Source organism: Dryobates pubescens, chromosome 11 (genome assembly GCF_014839835.1).
Source record: "Dryobates pubescens isolate bDryPub1 chromosome 11, bDryPub1.pri, whole genome shotgun sequence".
Taxonomy (NCBI): domain Eukaryota; kingdom Metazoa; phylum Chordata; class Aves; order Piciformes; family Picidae; genus Dryobates; species Dryobates pubescens.
Genome location: NC_071622.1, coordinates 35,697,172 through 35,722,053, shown reverse-complemented (window position 1 = coordinate 35,722,053; position 24,882 = coordinate 35,697,172). Strand labels below are relative to the sequence as shown.

Here is a 24,882-nt window from a genome sequence, read left to right as displayed (position 1 = left end):
GTCAGCATCCTGCTACGCTTCCTCACAGTCAATATCCAAAGAGAGTCTCCTGGGCAACAGCTCCATTTTGAGAGCCCACTACACAGATCACAATACGACAGTTACCGCCGGGGTCAGATTGCGCAGCTTGGCGACGGTCTTCAGATGAGAACTCTGCTACTCTCTTTATCCAGCCTAAATTCTGACTACAGGATGAGAGGAGCAGCTCTGCTTTTCCAGTCTTACAGGCTTAAACGGCATTTTCCTTCCAGCCCGCAGCCGCTTTCAGCTCCAGCTCGCCTCGTGCCCGGCGCCGCGGAGCTGGGGAAGGCTAACAACCCCCTCCGTGTTCGCATGACAACCTTTGTGCAAACGCATCCTTATTCTGTCATCTACTGGCAGCCTGCTTCCCAGCCATGTTCCCTGCCAGTCCTTACCAGTTTGCCAATTACACAAGCTGCTTCCCAGACATCAGACAAAAAATTCCACAAGACTGCTGTGCGAGTGTACCCTAATTAACCATCAGCTTAATTAGACAATTTACTGTGTAATTAGCAGGCAATTAGTCAACACCTCTCAGATCTTATTGACTGCTGTGACAGCCTTTCTTAGGCTAGGCATTCCCATACGCTTCCACCACCACGATCCCAGCCCCATCCTGCAATGACAGAATCCTTGCAAAGGAAGGGAAATCATATTACATAACAAGGGAAGAGGGGGAAGGGGGGAGGTGGGGGGTGGGGAATCAATATATAGCCTGTTCATTTATTGAACTGTCTGCCAGCCAAGACTTTCTTTTATCTAGCAACAGAAGGTCAGCTGCTAAACAAAAACCATCCAGCTATGACATTAGCTTTTTTTTCCTCCATTTGTAACAGGTTTTACAGATTACCTTTTTGTAAAACAAACCAGCAAAAAATAGAACAAACCAGAACAAACCAAGCCAGAACTAACCAAAACAGGACAAAGATAAACCAGAACAAAAACAAGCAAATCAAAAACAAAACAAAAAAAAAAAACCACCAACCCAAACCACTCATATATTCCACTGATTTATCAGAGAAATCAGGCAAGTTAAGGAGAAAAGTGGCTGGAGAGCTCCCAAACAGAGAGGGACCAGGGAATGCTGACTGACAGCTGCCTAAACATGAGCCAGCAGTGTGCCCAGGTGGCCAAGAAGGCCAATGGCATCCTGGCCTGCATAAGGAATAGTGTGGCCAGCAGGAGCAGGGAGGTCATTGTGCCCCTGTACTCTGCATTGGTTAGGCCACACCTTGAGTCCTGTGTCCAGTTCTGGGCCCCTCAGTTTAGGAAGGACATTGAGACTCTTGAACATGTCCAGAGAAGGGCAACAAGGCTGGGGAGAGGCCTTGAGGACAGCCCTGTGAGGAGAGGCTGAGGGAGCTGGGGTTGTTTAGCCTGGAGAAGAGGAGGCTCAGGGGAGACCTCATTGCCCTCTACAACTACCTGAAAGGTGGCTGTAGACAGGAGGGGGCTGGTCTCTTCTCCCAGGCAACCAGCCCCAGAACAACAGGACACAGTCTCAAGCTGCATCAGGGGAAGTTTAGGCTCGAGGTGAGGAGAAAGTTCTTCACAGAGAGAGTCATTTGTCACTGGAATGTGCTGCCCAGGGAGGTGGTGGAGTCACCGTCCCTGGAGGTGTTCAGGAGGGCATTGGATGTGGCACTTGGTGCCATGGTCTAGTCATGAGGTCAGTGGTGACAGGTTGGACTTGATGATCCTCGGGGTCTCTTCCAACCTTGGTGATACTGTGATGCTGCGAAAACTAACCTGCAACCTTCCTTACATTTTGTTAAGGGTAAGTACAGGATTAAGAACTGTGAAGAGGTGCAATCCTCTTTATAGTAATATATAGATAATTACACAACTCAAACCATCACAGAATTGTTAGGCTTGGGAGGGACCTCAAGGATCAGCCATTTCCAACCCCCCTGCTATGGGCACGGACACCTCACACTACAGCAGGTTGCTCAGAGCCCTAAAAACCTCCAGGGATGAGGTTTCCACCACATCCCTGGGCAACCTCTTCCAGTGTCTCTCCACCCTCATGGGGAAGAATTTCTTCCTAATGTCCAATCTCTACCTCCCCTCCTCTAGCTTGGATCCATCCCCCCCAGTCCTATCATTCCCTGACACCCTGAAAAAGTCCCTCCCCAGCTTCTTGTAGCCCCCTTCAGATACTGGGAGGCCACAAGAAGGTCTCCTCAGAGCCTTCTCTTCTCCAGACTGAACAACCCCAACTCTCCTAGCCTGTCCTCACAGGAGAGGAGCTCCAGGTAATAAGAAATGTTATTTAGGAGAGACTCACACTCCTATTTGCATTAGTAATAGGTGTTTTAAGATAAGAACCTATCAGACTTTTTAACCATATGGAACTCCATTCTGCTTTTGCAGCAATGTCAGTCAGGAGTAAATGCAATTACACCACCATCACACTCAAGAAAATCATCTCTTTACTTCCTTAGCATATTTTTTATTGTGGGCAAATGAGATGTCAAAGGCAGCCCTATCAATTTCATTTACCAAGTGAAAACTCAAGATCTGAGATCACTTGAGCATTAAGGTGAGAGCACGTTGCCTTCCTCTAAAAGCTACATTGGTAGAACCAAGAATCCCTTGGAACATTAAGAAGATAAATCCCTTTCACCCTCTGTGTGGAAATATATGGCAGTTTAGACCTAGTGGTATCATTTCAGCTTATGTCTGCAAACTCTTTACTATAAGCTGTGTACCACTAGAGACATAGAACCATAGAACCATAGAATTGTTAGGGTTGGAAGGGACCTCAAGAATCAGCCAATTCCAACCCCCCTGCCATGGGCAGGGACACCTCACACTACAGCAGGTTGCTCACAGCCACTTCCAATCTGGCTGCAAAAACCTCCAGGGATGAGAATTCCACCACTTCCCAGGGCAACCTGTGCCAGTGTCTCACCACCCTCATGGGGAAGAACTTCTTCCTAATGTCAGATCTAAACCTCCCCTCCTCTAGCTTGGATCCACACCCCCCACCCCGTCCTATCTCTACCTGACACCCTCAAAAGTCCTTCGCCAGCTTTCTTGTAGCCCCCTTCAGATACTGGAAGGCCACATTTAGGTCTCCTTGGAGTCTTCTCTTCTCCAGACTGAACAATCCCTACTCCCTCAGTCTGTCCTCATAGGAGAGGAGCTCCTACCCTCTGATCAGCCTCGTGGTCCTTCTCTGGACACCTTCCAGCACCTCCAGATCCTTCCTGCAATAGGGGCTCCAGGTGGGATCTTGCCTTTGTTCTGGGTTGGATTGGATTCCCCTACTAACTTTTCTTAGAATCTGCTCCAAAGAGCAAATTTGCCACACTCAAAATTTACAGATCGACTAAATATAAAAGTATGTGCACAGCTTAACACAGCTCAGGGCCCCTCTGTACCTTAATTCAGCTCTTTTATCCCCTCCTGGGTACAAAGGGCCCCAGAAGGCTATACAACCACAGGCACTCCCTCTCCACCCCCTGTGCCTTACAGAAGCCAAACCACAGAAGCCACCAAGGTCAGAGGGAGAATAGCAAAACCCACAGCCCAAGCAGGAGCAGTGAGAGATGGAGGTAGCAACTTGTACTGCAGAATAGAAGCTATTCTTCAGACCAACTGAGTGAGAGAGATTTATCTTTATTAGAATATGAACATTGAGGTGTCCACTCCTCTCAGACTGTCCAAATCCTCTGGCAATTTCTGTTTACAACAGCATGTGGTTCACTGCTATCTTAAAGGCTCTATGGAAACCTACAAAATGACCTCAGGATGCGTAAGACATAAAAGTTACAGCCAAGTTTTTTCTGCTCTGTAAGGGTGGATGGAAAGAAGGAATGAAGACATTAGGGAAAAGACAAAATATGGAGACTTGCTGATCCTCTGTAAAAATCCATCCCTTAGCTATGATGAGCTTTACTGACTCAGTGCTCATGCCCCTGTATGACAGACCCCTCTTTGCCTTCCTTCTGCTTCACAACTGAGACAGCAGACAACTGTTGTTGTCAGTTGTAGTCAGGTGAGGGTCAGGCTCTTCTCTCAGGCAACTTGTGATAGGACAAGAGGGCATGGCCTGAAGCTGTGCCAGGGGAGGGTTAGGTTGGATATTAGTAAGCATGATTAGGCTGATTAGGCCCTGGGATGGACTGCCCAGGGAGGTGGTGGAGTCACCATCACTGAAGGTCTTTAGGAAAAGCTTGGATATGGCACTTGGTGGCCTGGTTTAGCTGACGTGGTGGTGTTAGGTCATAGGCTGGGCTTGATGATCTCAGAGGTCTTTTCCAGCCTCAATTTAATTCTGTAATTCTTTGACTCTATCTTAAAGGCTCTATGGAAACCTATGAAATGACCTCAAGATGCATAAGACATAAGGAAGGGGTTGGTCTCTTCTCCCAGGCAACCAGCACCAGAACAAGGGGACACAGTCTCAAGCTGTGCCAGGGGAGGTTTAGACTCAAAGTAAGGAAAAAGTTCTTCACTGAGTGAGTCATTCATCATTGGAATGTGCTGCCCAGGGAGGTGGTGGAGTCACCGTCCCTGGAGGTGTTCAAGGGGAGATTGGACGTGGCACTTGGTGCCATGGTCTAGTCGTGAGGTCTGTGGGGACAGGTTGGACTTGATGATCCTTGGGGTCTCTTCCAACCTTAGTTATACTGTGATACTGTGATACATATCTCAGAGGTCTTTTCCAGCCTCAATAATTCTGTAATTCTGTGACTCTATCTTAAAGGCTCTATGGAAACCTATGAAATGACCTCAAGATGCATAAGACACAAAAGTGACAGCCCAATTTATTCTGCTCCATGGAAAGACAGAACGAAGACATTAAGGAAGAGACAAACTGTGGAAAGAGACTTGCTGATCCTCTGTAAAAGTCCATCCCTTAGCTTGGATGAGCTTCACTGACTCAGTGCTCATGCCCCTGCACGGCAGACCCCTCTCTGCCTTCCTTCTGCTCCACACCCTGAGACAGCAGACTTCTCCGCGAGACACTCTGCGCTGTAGCTGTCATTGCCAGAAGAAATGCAGCACTTCAGCAATATATAATGCTAAAGGAAGAGTGAGATTAAACATTTGACCAGAGATTTAATTTTCATCATGTATTTGCAAAAAAAAAAAGAACCTTTCCATTCCTATAAAGTGATAAGTGCAATCACAAAGAGAGAGAGAGACTTTTAACAGACAGTCGTTGAACTCTGGCTTAAAAAATGCAGTCCCTCATCTTCCACATTCAAAGTCTTTACTGGCCCAAATTACCAGGTTTACTAAAGGTAAAAATACATTACTGAAATGCTCTGAACTCCCTCACTTGCAAATTTGTGTCAAGAAGCACACCTGTGACAGCTTAGGGCATACATAATAAGGGGGGAAGGTGACACTCCAGAATGGAGAGCCACCCTCCAGGAAGATCTTGACAGGCTGGCTGAGGGGGCAAGAAGGAACTGTATGAAGTTTAAGGAGGCCAAGTGTAGGGTCTTGCACCTGGGAACACATAACTTTGGCCCCAACCCTAGAGGTTTTTAAGGCCAGGTTGGATGTGGCTCTGGGCAGCTTGATCTAGTCTGAGGTGTCCCTGCCCTTGGTAGAGGGGTTGGAATTGGATGATCCTTGAGGCCTCTTCCAACCCTGACAATTCTGTGATTGATTTTTTGGTAACTCAGGAATGCAGCTAAGATTGGGAGCCACCTGGCTTGAGAGCAGCACTGTGGAGAGGGACCCAGGGGCCTCGGTGGATGAAAGGCTCAACATGAATGCAGTGTGCTGCAGCAGCAACAGGATAAAGATGTCATTGTTCCACTCTCCTCAATGCTGGTCAGGCCACACCTGAAGTACTCTATACAAGAAGGATGCAGATAGGCTGGACAGGGTCAAAACAAGGGCCAGAAGAACTATCAGAAGACTGGCAGCCCTGTCCTGTGAAGGAAGGCTGAGAAGGCTGGGCTTGCTCAGCCTTGAGAAGGGAAGGCTTAGGGTCTCATAACCATATATATGTACTTAAGGTCTCATAACCACGTACAAATACGTAAGGGGTGGCTGTCATGAGGAGGGAGACTCCCTTTGTGCAGAGTCCCATGGTGAAGACAAGAGGTGATTGGCACAAGCTGCTGCTGGGGAGATTTGGACTGGATAGCAGAAAACATTTTGTCACTGTTCAAACTAATAGATATTGGTATAAACTGCCAAGGGAGGTGGTGGATTCCCCTACATTAGACACTTTCAAGCCCCAGCTTGCCAAAGTGCTGGGCCAGCTCATTTAAACTATATTCTCACCCTGGAAGGTTAGACTAGATGAGTCTTGAGGTGCCTTCCAACCTAGTATCCTACGAGCCTATGAATCTATGGATCTATCAGTCTATGAATCTACTTTGTGCAGACTTCAACTGTGGTAGGAAGGGACTTGGCTTATCAACAATGATTTTGATCAGGCTCTCAATCCTGGACTCTTTGGCCTCTCCGCTTTCACAGTTTTGTTCAAGCTCCAGACCAGGATTCCACTAGGGTGAAACTGTGCCAAGTGCCTACAGACAAGAGTTGGATGGATTGAAGAGAAAGAATGGACAGACAGAGTCTATTCCAGTTACTCAGTATGAGGTGAGATTGAACAAGTCAAAGTGTTGGGTTCTGCACTTTGGCCACAACAACCCCATGCAGTGCTACAGGCTGGGCACTGAGTGGCTGGAGAGCAGCCAGGTGAAAGGAACCTGGGGGTACTTGTGGACAGCAGCTGAATGTCAGCCAGCAGTGTGCCCAGGTGGCCAAAAAGGCCAATGGCATCCTGGTCTGCATCAGGAACAGTGTGGCCAGCAGGAGCAGGGAGGTCATTCTGCCCCTGTACTCTGCACTGGTTAGGCAACACCTTGAGTCCTGTGTCCAGTTCTGGGCCCCTCAGTTTAAGAAAGATATTGAGATACTGGAACATGTCCAGAGAAGGGCAACAAGGCTGTGGAGGGGTCTGGAGCACAGCCCTGTGAGGAGAGGCTGAGGGAGCTGGGGGTATTTAGCCTGGAGAAGAGGAGGCTCAGGGGAGACCTTCTTGCTCTCTACAGCTATCTGAAGGGAGATTGTAGCCAGGTTGGGGTTGGTCTCTTCTCCCAGGCAAGTGACAGGAGAGGACACAGTCTCAAGCTGCTCCAGGGGAGGTTTCAGCTGGATGTGAGGAAGAAATTCTTCACAGCAAGAGAGACTGGCTGTTGGAATGTGCTGCCCAGGGAGGTGGTGGAGTCACTGCCAGTGTATAAAACAAGACTGGATGAGGCACTTGGTGCCATGGTTTAGTTGATTAGATGGTGTTGGGTAATAGGTTGGCCATGATGACCTCAGAGTTCTTTTCCAACCTGGCTAATTCTGTGAAGCTATTAGCATATATAGAGAGCCTCCAAGCTTCCTTATACTGGATGAAAGTAAGTAGGGATGAGATCCAGCCCTTAAGTTAAACATATGAGAGGAATATTTTTTTTTCTTTGAGGGAAAAGAAGGAAAATCTGTTTTCCTGAAACAGAATTATCTGCTCCTTTTTTGTAACCAACTATCACATTTTTCAGTTTAAAAAATATATATATTCAAGTAAAATACAGTGTTGTAGCTACAGCATTTAAGAGAAAAACCAGGAATTGCATTTTATCTCATTTCATAGAATCACAGAAACATTCAGGTTGGAAAAGACCCTCAGGATCACCAAGTCCAACCATTAGAATAGAATAGAATAGAATAGAATAGAATAGAATAGAACAGAACAAACCAGGTTGGAAGAGACCTTCGAGATCATCGTGTCCAACCTGCCATCCAGCACCACCTAATGAATTAAACCATGGCATGAGGCACCCCAGCAAGTCTCCTCCTAAACACCTCCAGTGATGGTGACTCCACCACCTCCCCAGGCAGCACATTCCAATGGGCAATCACTCTCTCTGTGAAGAATTTCTTTCTAACATTCAGTCTGAGTCTCCCCTGGTGCAGCCTGCGACTGTGTCCTCTTGTTCCAGTGCTGGCTGCCTGGGAGAAGAGACCAACCTCTGCCTGTCTACAGTCTCCATTCAGGTAGTTGTAGAGAGCAATAAGGTCACCCCTGAGCCTCCTCTTCTCCAGGCTAAGCAACCCCAGCTCCCTCAGCCTCACTTTGTAGGGCTTGTGTTCTAAACCCCTCACCAACTTTGTTGCCCTTCTCTGGACACATTCCAGCAAGTCAACATCCTTCACCTTACTCTACAAGGTTCACCCCTAAACCATAGCCCCCAGCACTACACCTAAACCAACCTTAAACACATTCCCTACAATAGTCTTCTACTTCCCCTGTTAAACTTAGCTAATTTTATGCAGTGATCTAAAAATGTGAAGACTGAGGGACGATAAAGCTGGTATTTCACTAATAAGGCACAAAATAAAGTAGAGAGAGGAGTCATAAGACCTTATTGCTCTCTACAACTACCTTAAGAGAGGCTGTAGACAGGCAGAGGTTGGTCTCTTCTCCCAGGCAACCAGCACCAGAACAAGAGGACACAGTCTCAGGCTGCGCCAGGGGAGGTTTAGGCTGGAGGTTAGGTGGAAGTTTTACACAGAGAGAGTGATTGCCCATTGGAATGGGCTGCCTGGGGAGCTGGTGGAGTGACCATCACTGGAGGTGCTCAGGAGGAAACTTGATAGTGTGCTTGGTTGCATGGTTTAGTTGATTAGGTGGTGTTGGGTGATAGGTTGGACACGATGATCTTGAAGGTCTCTTCCAACCTGGTTTATTCTGTTCTATTCCATTCCATTCCATTCCATTCCATTCCATTCCATTCCATTCCATTCTATTCTATTCCATTCCATTCCATTCCATTCCATTCTACTCTATTCAAGCCAAAAATAATACCATTTTGAATATTTCATTGAAATCAGAGAGTTCTGTATGCTAAGGGTAGCCTGGAAAAAAGTACACAAATGCCCATTTGCCGTTCAAAAAAATTCTACTTCATAAAAGTTGTCTGATTTTATTTAGCAGGAAGGCAAACAGTCCTCCTTCCCTTTATATTTGACATTACCAATCTGATCATTTTGTCTCCCCAAAGAGAAGCCATCCAGCTTTCATGCAGGCCACACAATAAAGGCTGGTAATATTCCTGTTTACTGAGATACCAACTGGCATTTCGTTGCGAGTCAATGGTCTATCTTTGCTACAGCACGCTAGACCTCAATCTGGCATCTACAAATGTCAAGAGTATAAAGAAAAATAAAATAGAATAATAATAATAATAAAAAATAAAGAAATAGGATGGAAATCAAAAGCATGCTCTAAATTCCTTCAAGGAAAAAAAACAACCACCAACAACTCACCACCCCGAAACAAAGTTCACCTAAACATATTTGCTGCAGAACTCAGTACAATATTCAGCTGTCAATCTTGAGAAACAATGAGGGAGCGATGCTGTCAGTAGGACAGGATAATAACATTTCAAGCAGATGTTCAGGCAGGGCTCTAATTCTCACTGAACTCCCTTGGTAAGCATTTAATTTCTTTATCATATGCAAGCTAGGCAAATTGTACTTCATCAAAGCTGTATTGTGAAATATTAATATTTCATATTATAGCAAAACTCCATAGAATAACCTTTGTCATATTAAGAACATCAGAATTTCAAATGTCATGGTTCTGCATTTTAATGCATCTTAAATAGCTTTTTGGCTTGGCACCATAAATTATAACTAGTTTAATCTAAATTGCTGTGCTGGAATATCACACACACACACACAAAAAAAATATACATTTTGTACTACAGCTTCGGCGCTGTGAAACACTGATGTGAGGGAAAACAATGCCCCCTTGTAGCACCCTTTTCTTCCACCACCAGTCATTGACAGAGGTGCACACAGGGCACATGTACAGAGTGAGAGGTGCAGTGGCATTGAGGCACCCTCGGCAAGATCACCAGTGACACCAAGCTGTGTGGTGCAGCTGACACACTGGAGGAAAGGGATCCATCCAGAGAGATCTGGACAGGCTGCAGAGGTGAGTCCAAGCCAACCTCATGAGGTTCAACAAGGCCAAGTGCAAGCTCCTGCATCTGGGTCAGGGCAATCCCAGGCACTGATATAGGCTGGGCAGGGACTTGCCTGAGAGCAGCCCTGAAGTAAAGGACTTGGGGGTGCTGGTGGATGAGAAGCTCAACATGAGCCAGCAGTGTGCACTTGCAGCCCAGAGAGACAAGCAGAGCCTCAGCTGCATCAAGAGAAGCATAGTCAGCAGGTCGAGGGAGGTGATTCCCTTTACTCTGCTCTGCTGAGACCCCAAATGGAGCACTGTGTCCAGTTCTGGAACCCCTATTACAGGAATGACCTGGAAGTGCTGGAATGTGTCCAGAGAATGGCCATGAGGATGATGAGAGGGCTGAAGCTCCTCTCCTATGCGGACAGACTGAGGGAGTTGGGATTGTTCAGTCTGGAGAAGAGAAGGCTCTGAGGAGACCTAATTGTGGCCTTCCACTATCTGAAAGGGGCTACAAGAAAGCTGGGGAGGGACTTTTTAGGGTGTCAGGGAGTGATAGAACTGGGGGGGATGGAGCAAAACTAGGAATGGGTGGAGTCAAATTAGATGTTAGGAAGAAGTTCTTCCCCATGAGGGTGGTGAGACACTGGCACAGGTTGCCCAGGGAGGTAGTGGAAGCCTTATCCCTGGAGGCTTTTAGACCAGGCTGGATGTGGCTGTGAGCAACCTGCTGTAGTGTGAGGTGTCCCTGCCCACAGCAGCGGGGTTGGAACTGGATGATCCTTGAGGCCCCTTCCAACCCTAACAATTCTATGATTCTACACGAAGCTTGAGCCTGAATCTGTATATAGGAATGAAAGCAGATAGAAATGTTATCTACCCTGGGTAAATTCATGAATTCTCTACCAACAGTGATTTTAACTTAGAGGCTGCTCTGAAAATCCTTTGCCCAATCCACGTCAGTGAATAGCAGAGACATGTTATGACTGGAAAGTTTTCTCCACTATGGTTTAATTTCCGCTTAATTTAGTTTTAATTGTAGCCTTGGTTTTAGGAGAGATCCACACATTTTGCTTGATAAATAATAATAATAATAATAATAAAGAAACCACCAAACAAAAAAAAAAATGGAAAGATTAAAAATGAACTTAGTCTGCATGTTGGTTTCTTGTTGGTTCTCATAATAAAGGCAACTGCTCCCACACCATTGAAAGCGACAGCATCACAAATCAATGCATGTCACAACAGAATAAAGAAGGATGCAGCTGATTAATCAGAATTAAATTCTAGAATTGAAGGAAATGTCTAAAAAAAATTCAAAGGAAACTTCTTTTCTTTCTTTTGCTATCTCAGTTGTTTTTCTTCCTCTTGCTAAGCAGCCCAACGAATGCACTGATAGAACAACAAAGCAGGAACGCAACTGATGAAAACCCCCAAATGCCTCTGTAAGCATCACACTGTGGTGGTGGACAGAGGACTGAGATATGCACACTCCATACAACCTCTGACTTGTTTTGATAGTGCTTACACAGCCTTTCTGATTACAGGCTTTAATGCAAATCATGTGTGCTAAACAGTACTTACTAATAAACTCCAAATAAATAAACCAGCTCACACTAAACACTTATCCTAAATATCTCCCACTCACAGTCACTTGTTTAATTAATGCTGCATCTCTCATTCTCCCTGTAGCTTTCTGTTCATCTAAGCTCTAAAAGCTCTAAACTGATGTTCATTTCTTCTGGACTCTGATATACATAGAATACATACATAGAATAAACCAGGTTGGAAGAGACCTTCAAGATCATTGCGTCCAACCCATCAACCAATCCAACACCACCTAAACAACTAACCCACGGCACCAAGCACCCCAAATGATCCTCGCCATCCTCAAAGAACCCCCAAAATCATGTTCTCTGTGACGACTCATAAAATCCCATTATCTGTTTCTCTTATCAAGTCTTCCATCCTTCCTAACCGCTCCTTTGCTCAGACCTGTGGCTGATGCTAGCACTTCCTGCCCCACACAGCTTCCTCAACACACTATATCAGCTACTGCCCCCTTTCACTCCCCCCCAAGCATTTGCAGCCACATTTTTAGCAAGACTTCAAGGAAATAATTTTCAGATACAACAGCCAAAGGCACAAGTTCAAGACTGGATGCAGCAGGACCACACAAGTTATGATCAACCCACTCTCAAAAATCCTGATTCTTCTCATTTCATGAGGTTCAGTTTATTCTTGTTTCTAACTGTGCTGTAAACCTACCAGGGAAAAGGCTGTGTCCCCCACAGGTGTTTTTGCACTGCAAACTCTGGATAACACCAAAGCTCTGATTGGGGCCCTCACACGCAACAAGAATACAATAGCCCTTGTGGCACCCTACAACCAGCAATTACACCGGCGTACAGTGTATTCCAATAGAATAGAATTAACCAGGTTGAAAAAGACCTTCGAGATCAAGTCCAACCTATCACCCAACACCATCCAATCAACTAAGTGCCTCATCCAGTCTCTTCCTAAACACCTCCAGTGATCGTGACTTGATCACCTCCCTAGGCAGTCCATTCCAATGGCCAATCACTCTTTCTGGGAAGAATTTCTTCCTAACATCCAGCCTAAACCTCTTGTTCTGGTACTGGTTCCCTGGGAGGAGAGCAACCCCCACCTGGCTACAACCTCCCTTCAGGTAGTTGTAGAGAGCAATAAGTTCTCCTCTGAGCCTCCTCTTCTCCAGGCTAAGCAACCCTCAGCCTCTCTGTAGGAAATGGGAATCACCAATTGAGAGGGTGACTCACTGTCCTTTTCCAACTCTGTGGTAGTTTTAGGCTAATCCTTTACAATTTTTTCACAGATCTTGAACAGAAAGTGGTAAAATGTAAATAAATCACCATTGGGTGTAAAAATGGAAATAATGATAGCTCTAAACAATCCCATTGGAGAAGTGTCTACCATAAGGATTTAGTTTGGAAAACAATCTTTCCCTCTTTTTGCTTCTTTGATTCTAGCTGATGCTTCTTCTAGCTTTACTGACCTCGGCTGCCCTGGTTTGTTGTGACTGTTACTAACAACTTCTCTGCTCTTTTCTCTTGTCCCTTTTGTGTACAGGGGGGTAGGGAGAGAAGCAGAGGCAGGAAGAAGCTATTAGCTTCTCCTGATCTTTGGCCAGGGGGGTTCTTGTGCTGTTTATAAATTGTAAATAACTGTAAGTATTGAAAACACTGTATATTTTGCACATATTCATTGGATTTCATCGTAGATTGTAGTTTTGCTTATACGGCTCCATTTGCTTCTAAGTGAGCTGGTCTGGCAAATTTCATGTTGGGGGAAAAATTTCAACCCGCCACAAACTCTGAAGTCCATCCTCTCCATACAAAGGGAACTACACAATTTAGTCACATTAGACAGCCTTTGATTATTGGGATGAAAGTTTCAGGAGCCTCCATAATCTCCAGAATCTCTCAAATATTCAGTTAACTCTCAGCTGGGTTTCTTCTCTGCTTTTCAACCATTTTTAAAAGCTCACATTTTATAGAATCATAGACATGTTTTGGTTTAAAAATATCTCCACCACCTAACACTATGATGGCCATAAAATCATGCCCCAGAGGGCTATGTCTACATGATTTTAAACACCTCCAGGGACAATGACTCCACCACCTCCCCAGGCAGCCTACTCCAATGCCTGACCAATCACTACCTATAAAAGATTGTTTTCAGTCCATCCCACATGACAGAATACCTCAAAGATCATCCAGTTCAACCATCAACTCATCACTGAAGAGTCAACACTAAACCATGTCCACGTGCAGCTTAAACATCTCCAGGAATGGTGATATGCAACTCCCCCATTTCAACAGAATCATAGAACTGTCAGGGCTGGAAGGGACCTCAAGGATCTTCCAGTTCCAACCCTCCTGCAATAGACTGCCAATAAAATGCACAAATATTACACCCTAAAAAGTCCCCCCCTCCAGCTTTCTTGTAGCCCCCTTCAGATACTGGAAGGCAACAATTAGGTCTCCTCATGGCCTTCTACTCTCCTGACTGAATAGTCCCAACTCTCTCAGTCTGTTCTGAGGACATAGTAGAGGAGCTCCAGCCCTCTGATCAGCCAGTTCCAACCCTGTCCTGCCATGAGCAGGGACACCTCACACTACAGCAGGTTGCCCACAGCCACATCCAGCCTGGCCTTCAAAACCTCCAGGGATGAGGCTTCCACCACCTCCCAGGGCAACCTGTGCCAGTGTCTCACCACCCTCATGGGGAAGAACTTCTTCCTAACATCCAGTCTGAATCTACTCATTGCTAGTTTTGTTCCATTCCCCCCAGTCCTATCACTCCCTGACACCCTAAAAAGTCCCTCCCCAGCTTTCTTGTAGCCCCCTTCAGGTACTGGAAGGCCACAATTAGGTCTCCTCAGAGCCTTCTCTTGTCTAGACTGAACAGCCCCAACTCTCTCAGTCTGTCCTCATAGCAGAGCAGCTCCAGCCCTCTGATCATCCTCGTGGGCCTTCTCTGGACACCTTCCAGCACCTCCAGATCTTTTCTGTAGTAGGGGTGCCAGAACTGGACACAGTGCTCCAGGTGGGGTCTCACCGGAGCGGAGTAGAGGGGGAGAATCACCTCCCTGGCCCTGCTGGCTATGCTTCTCTTGATGCAGCCTAGGATGGGATTTGCTTTCTGGGCTGCAGGTGCACACTGCTGGCTCATGTTGAGCTTCTCATCCACAACATCCATACTTATCCTGCCGTCAAGAAGGGAAGGCACGACAGCAGGCAAAGGTATGTGAAGGGACATCTTTATTCTGCTGCCATTTGCCTTTTGCAGTGACAGTCCAATTTTAGACACAGTTATTTCTGGATTGTGGTAGTTTTAGGCTATCACAGATCTTGAACAGAAAATATTAAAATGTAAATAAATCACTATTAGGTGTAAAAGGAAAATAAAGATAATTCTAAACAACACCACTGGAGAAACATCCACCACAAAAATCTAGTTGTCCCACACCAATTTTTCTTCTCTTCTCACTTCTTCACTCTGGGAGAGCTACTAACTTGCTTCTGCTTGACCTTGGCTGTGTTGTTTTGGTATTAACTTCTCTGCTTCTGTCTCTTCTCCCTTTAGTACAGGGAGATAAGGGGGAGCAGAGAGGAAGAAGCTAGTACCTTCTTGTGCTGTTTGTTAACTGTAAATACCTGTAACTATTGTAACTCCTGTATATCTTGTCCATATTCCTCTCATTCCATTGCAGATTGTAGTTCTGCTTGTAAATACAGCTTTCATTTGCTTCCAGCTGAGCTGGTCTGGCAAAGTTAATGTTGGGGGGGGGAAATTGCAACCCACCACATGGTTGAAACCATATCTGCACCACACTGAAGCAGCTGTGGGAAGGTGTTTACTTTGGTAAACAAAATTCTACAAGTCACTCTCAGAGATGCCTACAGTGTACCCTGGGACAGTGGTGGATCACTGGAACAGGTTGCCCAGGGAGGTGGTTGATGCCCCATCCCTGGAGATATTCAAGGATGAGGCTAGACAGGGCTCTGGGCAACCTGATCTAGTTGAGGATGTCCCTAATGACTGTGGGGAGGTTGGACTGGATGACCTTTGGAGGTCCCTTCCAGCTCAGACCATTCTGTGATTCTATAAATAATGCTTGCATTATCACAGAATCACCAAGGTTGGAAGAGACCTGAAAGATCATCAAGTCCAACCTGTCACCACAGACCTCATGACTAAACCATGGCACCAAGTGCCACGTCCAATCCCCTCTTGAACACTTCCAGGGATGGTGACTCCACCACCTCCCTGGGCAGCACATTCCAATGGCTAACAACACTCTCAGTGAAGAACTTTCTCTTCACCTCGAGCCTAAACCTCCCCTGGTGCAGCTTGAGACTGTGTCCTCTTGTTCTGGTGCTGGTTGCCTGGGAGAAGAGACCAACCCCTGCCTGTCTACAACCTCCCTTCAGGCAGTTGTGGACAGCAATAAGGTCTCCCCTGAGCCTCCTCTTCTCCAGGCTAAACAATCCCAGCTCCCTCAGCCTCTCCTCATAGGGCTTGTGCTTGAGGCATCTCTCCAGCCTCGTTGCCCTTCTCTGGAGACAACCAAGTGTCTAAATGTCCTTCTTAATTTGAGGGGCCCAGAACTGGACACAGTACTCAAGAACTGCACACAGTACTCAGAACTGGACACAGTACTCAGTAGAATGGAATGGAATGGAATGGAATGGGATAGGATAGGATAGGATAGGATAGGATAGGATAGGATAGGATAGGATAGGATAGGATAGGATAGAATGGAATGGAATGGAATGGAATAGAATAGAATAGAATAGAATAGAATAGAATAGAATAGAATAGAATAGAATAGAATAGAATAGACCAGGTTGGAAGAGACCTTCGAGATCATCATGTCCAACCTATCATCCAGCACCACCTAATCAACTAACCCACGGCACCAAACACCCTATCAAGTCTCCTCCTAAACACCCCCAGTTATGGTGACTCCACCACCTCCCCAGGCAGTCCATTCCAATAGGCAATCACTCTCTCTGTGTAGAACTTCTTCCTAACCTCCAGCCTAAACTTCCCCTGGCGCAGCTTCAGACTGTGTCCTCTTAAGAACTGGACACAGTACTCTGAACTGTGCTATAATATCCAGTACATTCTAAAACAGTTAGACTGCAGTACACTGAAAGGTAGAAGTACTTTGAAGGAATTTCTGCTATTTTTCACATTAGCTTCTTTAGGTTTCAACAGCAGCACTGTAACATGCAAGAAGAAGCTTTTGCTGAATCACTCAGAGTTGAAATTGTCACCCTGCAAACAGAAAAGACTACACAGGTTGTGGTGGAGGCAATTACGCAGCAAAGTACGTGGGTGTTTGAAAAGAGAGTGAGCACAGCATGAAACAGGGCTGTGCTGACTCCCTCTGTAGCAATATGTGATGCTTTCAAGGTGGGGCCAAGACAGGTGATGGCTGGGAAGACTGGGGGAGTAAATTATGTTTCAGGGGCTAGAACTGCAGCACTGCTGTCCAACAGTTCCTCCACTGAAGGATGTAAAGCCTCTCATGGGCTGTAGGGATCCCTAGCCTAGCATTTTAGATGAGTTTTCTGTGCTAGTGTTACAGTTTAAGCTTTTCCCACTGCCCAAAATCTCAATGGAACAGATTTAGGTTGCCTCCCCTCTCCCCCTTTCTCAATAGGGAAAGAAAGGCAGGAGGAGAAGAGAGAGGTAGAAACTATGAAAAAAAAAACCATTCCTGCATCAGTTTGGAAGTAAAAAGGTAAGCTTAACATAAATTCAAAGGCATTTAAGTAAAAGGAAGGTTACAAAGGTATAAGGGAAAGGGATAAATAAAAATGTACACAAAACCAGACACAGCTGGCAAAGGATTCTCTGGATGTAGGATGGATTCTCTTTGAATGCAGACCCTTAGGTGTCTGGGACCACATGGAGCAGGCCCAACCACATGGTTAACAGCTCACAGCAACAGCAGCAGGGTGTCAGAGAGCCCAGGGCAGGAGAGAGCAAGACAGGAGATCACCCTTTCTTAAATAAGGTTGTGGGCAGGAAGTGGGAGTGGAATAAACTTCAACTCGGGGACCCCTTCCCCTGGGAGGGGGCCAGGTTTCTTTGCCCACGTGGGGCAAGGTTCTTTTCAACCCACTCCTCCTGCCTGGGCTTAACCTAGAGCAGCTAGGTAGCAAAAGAGTGAAAAGGAAATGAAATTGATATAAAATGAATCCTCTGTCTTACAAGAATCACAGCTCTCCAGCTTGAGTCCTTTTTATCTCTCTATTTGGATCTCTTTCTTCCAAGACTTAGCCTGCTTTTCTCCATCACACACAAGCTAATGCATGGAAATCTGTGGTTAGATTCAATATGCTTTTCACCAGCTGTATGCCACTCAAATTCAGCCTGCATAAGTCACTTTTTGTGCTACCATGCCCACGGTCAGGAGGGAAGCCACTGGTTTCCTTCTCAGTGTCTGAACACAGTGGTGAGATCAGTAATCGGCTGTGGAAAAGAGCATTTCTCCTGCTGCTACCCTCCCCACTGCCACACGGGCAGTTTACACTTGGCCTTTGACTATTGCACATCAGAAGGAAGCCCACAAATTACACCTAACCAGGACAGTTGAAACGAGGAGAAAAGAGGGGTGAACACAGAATCCTGCTTGTAGCACATATAATCAAGGCTGAAGTGGGGGCTGCCAAAAACTGGGTTTAGCAGGCTTCCTTCCTCCCAAAAGCTGTTCTCTCCTGGGAACTGTAGTGTAGGGAGTTCTGCCTCCTCTCTCTGAACCTGAAGGCTTACAGAATCACAGAACACTAGAGGTTGGAAGGGACCTCAAGAGATTGTCCAGTCCAACCTCCTGCCAGAGCAGGATCACCCAGGATAGTCTGCACAGGAATGCATCCAGGTGGGGTTTGAAAGCCTCCAGAGAAGGAGACTCCAGAGAAGGAGACTCTGGGCAGCCTGATCCAGGGCGTTCTCACCCTCACTGTAAAGAAGTTTCTCCTCATGTTGTGCTGAAACCATCTATGTTCAAGCTTCTACCTGTTGTTCCTTGTCTTAGTACTGCACACCCCCCAAAAGAGCCTGGCCCCCTCCACTTGACACCCACCCCTCAGAAATTGATAGACATTGATCAGATCCCCTCTCAGCCTTCTCTTCTCCAGACTGAACAGCCCCAGGGCTCTCAGTCTCTCTTCACAGGGGAGACGCTCAACTCCCCTAATCATCCTCTGGCTCTCCCTTGGACTCTCTCCAGCAGGTCTCTGTCTCTCTTGAACTGGGGAGCCCCAAAATGGACATATTATTGCAGGTGTGGTCTCAGCAGGGCAGAGCAGAGGGGGAGAAGAACCTCCCTAGCCCTGCTGGCCACACTTTTCTTGCTGTACCCCAGGATCCCACTGGCTCTCTTGGCCACAAGGGCACATTGCTGTCCCATGCAGAACTCGCTATACATCAACACTCCAAGGTCTTTCTCCATGGAGCTGCTTTCCATCAGGGCAGCCCCTAACCTGTCCTGGTGCCTGCTGTTGTTCCTCCCCAGATGCAGGACCCTGCACTTGTCCTTACTGAACTTCATGAGGTTTGCCTGCACCCAGCTCTCAACCTGTCCAGATCACATTGGATGGCAGCACAGCCTGAGGGGTGTCAGCCACCCCACCCCTCCCACACCCTCTCAGTTTTGTATCATCAGCAAACTTGCTGAGGGTGCACTCAGTCCCCTTAGGTCAGGAAATCTTTGTTCCTTGTCCTGGTACACAGTTAGCCATGGCTAGATGGGCAGGACAGCTCTGCCTGAAAGGTCTGTTTCCATAGGTACCAGTCCGAGAGATCATCCTGCTTTGTGCTGAACAGTGCACTGCACAAGATTTCTGTCTACATAACCAGAAGCTAAGGGTTTAGGGAGGGGGTGGTGGCTGTGGTTTGGTTTTGTTCTATAGGGTTTTTTGGTGGTGGTGGTGATTTTTTGGTTCTGTTAAAAAAAAAGTCAGCATATTACACTAACCTATGGTATTCCAAACTCTTTGCCACCTCCTCATTCTAGTATTGGGTCAAACAGAGCAGTCTTTGTATAGCACTCATTGTTCACATAAGAACCTTATTGAGCATTAATTACCATGCTGCTATTATAAATGGAGAGCATTGTACTTCTGCAGCACCTCACAGCCAAGCACCTCAAACCATGGCACAAATACTATGACTTGGCGCCTGTGGGAAGACTTAGCACCTACCTGGATGAATACAGTAGCAGCAAAATTAGGTGGGACTTGGATGGAACACAGTGCTGCTGCATACCTGATTCAAGAGTCCAGATGCTAGAAAAAGACTACTGCCTCCTACTTAAGCTTAGAAGTTTAGCTAGAAATAGTATCACAGTATCACTAAGGTTGGAAGACACCTTGAGTATCGAGTCCAACCTGTCACCACAGACCTCATGACTAGACCATGGCACCAAGTGCCACGTCCAATCTCCTCTTGAACACCTCCAGGGATGGTGACTCCACCACCTCCCTGGGCAGCACATTCCAATGATGAATGACTCTCTCTGTGAAGAACTTTCTCCTCACCTCCAGCCTAAACTTCCCCTGGCACAGCTTGAGACTGTGTCCCCTTGTTCTGGTGCTGGTTGCTAGAGAGAAGAGACCAACCCCTTCCTGGCTACAGCCACCTTTCAGGTAGTTGTAGACAGCAATGAGGTCTCCCCTGAGCCTCCTCTTCTCCAGGCTAAACAATCCCAGCTCCCTCAGCCTCTCCTCACAGGGCTGTGCTCAAGGCCTCTCCCCAGCCTCATTGCCCTTCTCTGGACACGTTCAAGAGTCTCGATGTCCTTCTTAAACTGAGGGGCCCAGAACTGGACACAGTACTCAAGGTGTGGCCTAACCAGTGCAGAATACAGGGGCACAATGACTTCCCTGCTCCTGCTGGCCACACTATTCCTAATGCAGGCCAGTCACTTGATGATCTTTGAGGTCTCTTCCAACCTTGGTGATTCGGTGAGTCTGTGACTAGAATTCATCCAATGCTCTTTTCTGTACTTGTTCTCTTTATAATAAACACTACCTGCATAGTATTATATGTTATATTATATATATTTTGCATCTTACTGCAACAAATATATATATATATGTATTTCAAAAATCATAACTACTGAAGATACGTTTTTGCTTTTAGAAATCCTCTCACTTGAAAGATCTCCAACCCAAGTCACACCTCCAGAGCATGGCATCCAGTAGAAGAGTTTTCAGTCACCATTTGAGGAATGACTCACAAGTCTGCTGCTCAGTGTAGTACCAACATCACTTCCTACAACATGCATGTCTCTCCTTCTGAGCTCCCACCAAGCTGGAACTCAGCCAGGGTCTGTTTAGCTCTCGAGATACACAGCAACCACCGTGCGGTCTGGCAGGACTGCCAACACACCAGTGATAAAAGAAATGATAGATAAATAAATAAATCAATCTCAGTTATTTCTATGAGTGGCCTTCAACCTAGCCACTGAACAATTGCAGCTGACAGTATGTCATGCACACACTTGAATTATATTTATGTCCTGAAAAGCAGATTGGAATCTCCATTGAAATCCAGAGGAATACTTAGCTTCCTTAAGGCTACTCCAGGGTGTGACAGCAGAAGCTAGTCTGGGAGACATTATTGCTCTCTACAACCACCTGAAGGGTGATTGTAGCCAGGAGGGAGTTGGTCTCTTCTCTCAAACAACCAGCACCAGAACAAGAGCACACAGTCTCAAGGTCTGCCAGGGGAAGTTTAGGCTGGAGGTGAGGAGAAAGTTCTTCACTGAGAGAGTCGTTAGCCATTGGAATGTGCTGCCCAGGGAGGTGGTGGAGTCACCATTCCTGGAGGCGTTCAAGAGGGGATTGGACATGGCACTTGGTGCCATGGTTTAGTCATGAGGTCTGTGGTGACAGGTTGGACTTGATGATCTTTGAGGTCTCTTCCAACCTTGGTGATTCTGTGATTCTGTGATCCATATATGCTGTTCACAGACTTTCCTCCTATTAGAGGTCCATCCTCTACAGTTCACTTGAACAAACCTACCTTTTCTCTTCTGCTACAATCTCCATCTCTCCACACACTTTTACACCCCAGCCTGTTTCCAAACCCACCTTGAACATTCTCTTCAGCCCTCGCTGCCATTTGTCACTGGTTGACAACCCATGCCACTGCACACTGTGAATCATTTCGCACCGATACTCAGGCCTTTGTCCAGAGATTTACCTCTCATCTTCTGCCTCGCTCCACAAGTCAAACTATATCTACATCCCACACCACATCCTGCCTATTTTCTCTGCAATAGATATAGCAAAACAGTTGTTTTCTTTCACTGTCAAACCTTTTTCCTCAGTGTAATTATGCCATTTTGAATGTAGCTGCACACTTTAAATCCACACAAAGTGCTTTATTTTAGGTGCCATAACCTTAAAGGCTTAATTCTAACTCCTTCCTTTTCCACTATGTGCTACTGAAGGTTTATGTCACTGCACTACGGTGGTAGGTTACACCTAGCCCCAGGTGGACAAAGAAACCAGACCCAGGTGGGCAGAGAGACTTGGCCCCTTCCCCAGGGAGAGGGGTCCCCAGGTCAAAGTCTATTCCACTCCCACTTCCTGACCACAGCCTTTTTAAGGAACCCATTTCCCACTTCACTCTCAGTATCACTGTATCACAGTATAACTAAGGTTGGAAGAGACCCCAAGGATCATCAAGTCCAACCTGTCACCACAGACCTCACGACTAGACCATGGCACCAAGTGCCACGTCCAATCTCCTCTTGAACACCTCCAGAGATGGGGACTCCACCACCTCCCTGGGCAGCACATTCCAATGACGAACGACTCGCTCAGTGAAGAACTTTCTCCTCACCTCGAGTCTAAACCTCCCCTGGCACAGCTTGAGACTGTGTCCCCTTGTTCTGGTGCTGGTTGCCTGGGAGAAGAGACCAGCCCCTTCGTGGCTACAACCACCCTTCAGGTAGTTGTAGAGGGCAATGAGGTCACCCCTGATCCTTCTCTTCTCCAGGCTAAACAACCCCAGCTCCCTCAGCCTCTCCTCACAGGGCTGTGCTCAAGGCCTCTCCCCAGCCTTGTTGCCCTTCTCTGGACACGTTCAAGTGTCTCAATGTCCTTCTTCAACTGAGGGGTCCAGAACTGGACACAGTACTCAGTACTCTCTGCCTGCCCTTGCCTTCCTGACACCCTGCTGCTAAGGGGACACAGTCTCAAGCTGCACCAGGGGAAGTTTAGGCTGGAGGTGAGGAGAAAGTTCTTCCCAGAGAGAGTTGTTAGCCATTGGAATGTGCTGCCCAGGGAGGTGGTGGAATCACCATCCCTGGAGGTGTTCAAGATGGGATTGGATGTGGCACTTGGTGCCATGGTTTAGTCATGAGGTCTGTGGTGACAGGTTGGACTCCATGATCTTTGAGGTCTCTTCCAACCTTAGTGATAGTGTGATATTGTGATACTGCTGTTTGCTGCAATCATGTGGTGGGGCCTGTTCCATGCTGCTCCAGACCCCTAAGGACTGCATCTAAAGAGACTCCATCTTGCATCCAGAGAATCCTTTGCCAGCTGGGCCTGGCTTTATACATATTTTAATTAATCAATTTTCCTTATACCTTTGTAACCTTCCTTTTACTCAAATGCCTTTTATATTTTATTGAACTTACCTTTTTTACTTCCTTATTTCATAATTTTACCTCTCTTTTCTCCTGCCTAATCTGCTTTTTCCTACCTGGGTAAAGGGAGAAGGGAGGCAACCTCAATCTGTTCCATTTGGGCTTTTGGACTCCAGGAAAAGCTTAAAACACAACAACTACAAACTTTAAGCAGAACTACTCTTCCCTTCATTGGCTTGGTTCATGTTGCCTCCACCTTTCTCTTCCACTACCCACCCAGCTTCAAGCTTACACCCACATCCTCACATTGCAACTGCAACTTCATTTCAATGTCTTATCTTGGCAGGCCCTGGAACAGAAGCTGCCTTCCTTGAGTTGTGTGATGAAGCTGTTACTCATTCCCTTTGCATTCTGATCCCTCACAGGAAACATTTGTACTGCAGTGTATTATAAAAGGACTGCTAATATGAAAAGGTTGTGGAATAAGAGGGGAGAAAGTAAGCCAGCAGAAACCACCTTTACACTGCACTGTTGGAACCCCCCAGGCTGGCTGACCTACACAATGTACCAGCATACACTTCCCTGGCATCTTTTATGTTAGCTGGATTCCAGAGTGCCATTCCCAAAAGAGTCAGCTGCTTTGAAAGTGCAAAGAAATGGTTGCATGCAAAACAGATCCTAAAATGTTTCCTCACCTTATCCAGGGAGAAGGTTTTTGTGACAGCAAAGCCCCATCCAGCTTCAAATGCTCTTCGGATCATGGAGGAGCTAGTAGCAGGGGTAGCACTGGCAAGGCCAAAAGGGTTGGGAAACTTCAGGCCAGCCATTTCTACGCTGATGTCTACTAAATCAATGGGAGTATAGAAGAGTGGTAGCTCTGGAACAGTGGGAACTTCAATGCCATGCAAGGACTGTGAAAGAGAAAAACAACGACAGAAAACACAAAAATCACAGTCATTTTTGTGGATGCTTTTAAATGTAAGTTATGATTAACACTGAAAAGGGAATTATTCATACATAGAATCATAGAATTGTCAGAGTTGGAAGGGACCTCAAGGATCATGTAGAATAGAATAGAATAGAATAGAATAGAATAGAATAGAATAGAATAGAATAGAATAGAATAGAATAGAATAGAATAGAATAGAATAAACCAGGTTGGAAGAGACCTTCAAGATCATCATGTCCAACCTATCATCCAACACCACCCAATTAACTAAACCGTGGAACCAAGCATCCTGTCAAGCCTCTCCCTGAACACCCCCAGCGACGGCGACCCCACCACCTCCTCAGGCAGCCCATTCCAGGGGGCAATCATTCTCTCTGTGTAAAACTTCCTCCTAACCTCCAGCCTAAACCTCCCCTGACACAGCCTGAGACTGTGTCCTCTTGTTCTGGTACTGGTTGCCTGGGAGAAGAGACCAACCTCCGCCTCACTATTTCCAACCCCCCCTGCCATGGGCTCGCATTAGAGCAGATTAGAATGTCTTCCTAACATCTAACCTGAATCTACCCATTTGCTCCATTCCCCCCAGTCTGGTGAGGAACTTTTTAGGGTGTCAGGTAATGATAGGACTAGGGGGAATGGATTCAAGCTAGAGGAGGGTGATTTAGATTAGATGTTAAGAAGTTCTTCCCTGTGAGGGCAGTGAGACACTGGAACAGGTTGCCCAGGGAGGTGGTGGTAGCCTCATCCCTGGAGGTTTTTAAGGCCAGGCTGGATGTGGCCGTGAGCAACCTGATGTAGTGTGAGGTGTCC

At 46.5% G+C, this 24,882-nt stretch overlaps 1 protein-coding gene across 1 annotated transcript in view; it reads right to left on the bottom strand.

The window, feature by feature from the left end:
- DPYD (dihydropyrimidine dehydrogenase) overlaps window positions 1-24,882 on the bottom strand; it is a 602,387-nt gene that overhangs the window by 275,003 nt on the left and 302,502 nt on the right. The window contains exon 13 of the mRNA XM_054165155.1: window positions 23,819-24,034. Coding sequence (XP_054021130.1) covers window positions 23,819-24,034 — 216 coding nt within the window. The remainder of the gene's footprint in view (window positions 1-23,818; window positions 24,035-24,882) is intronic.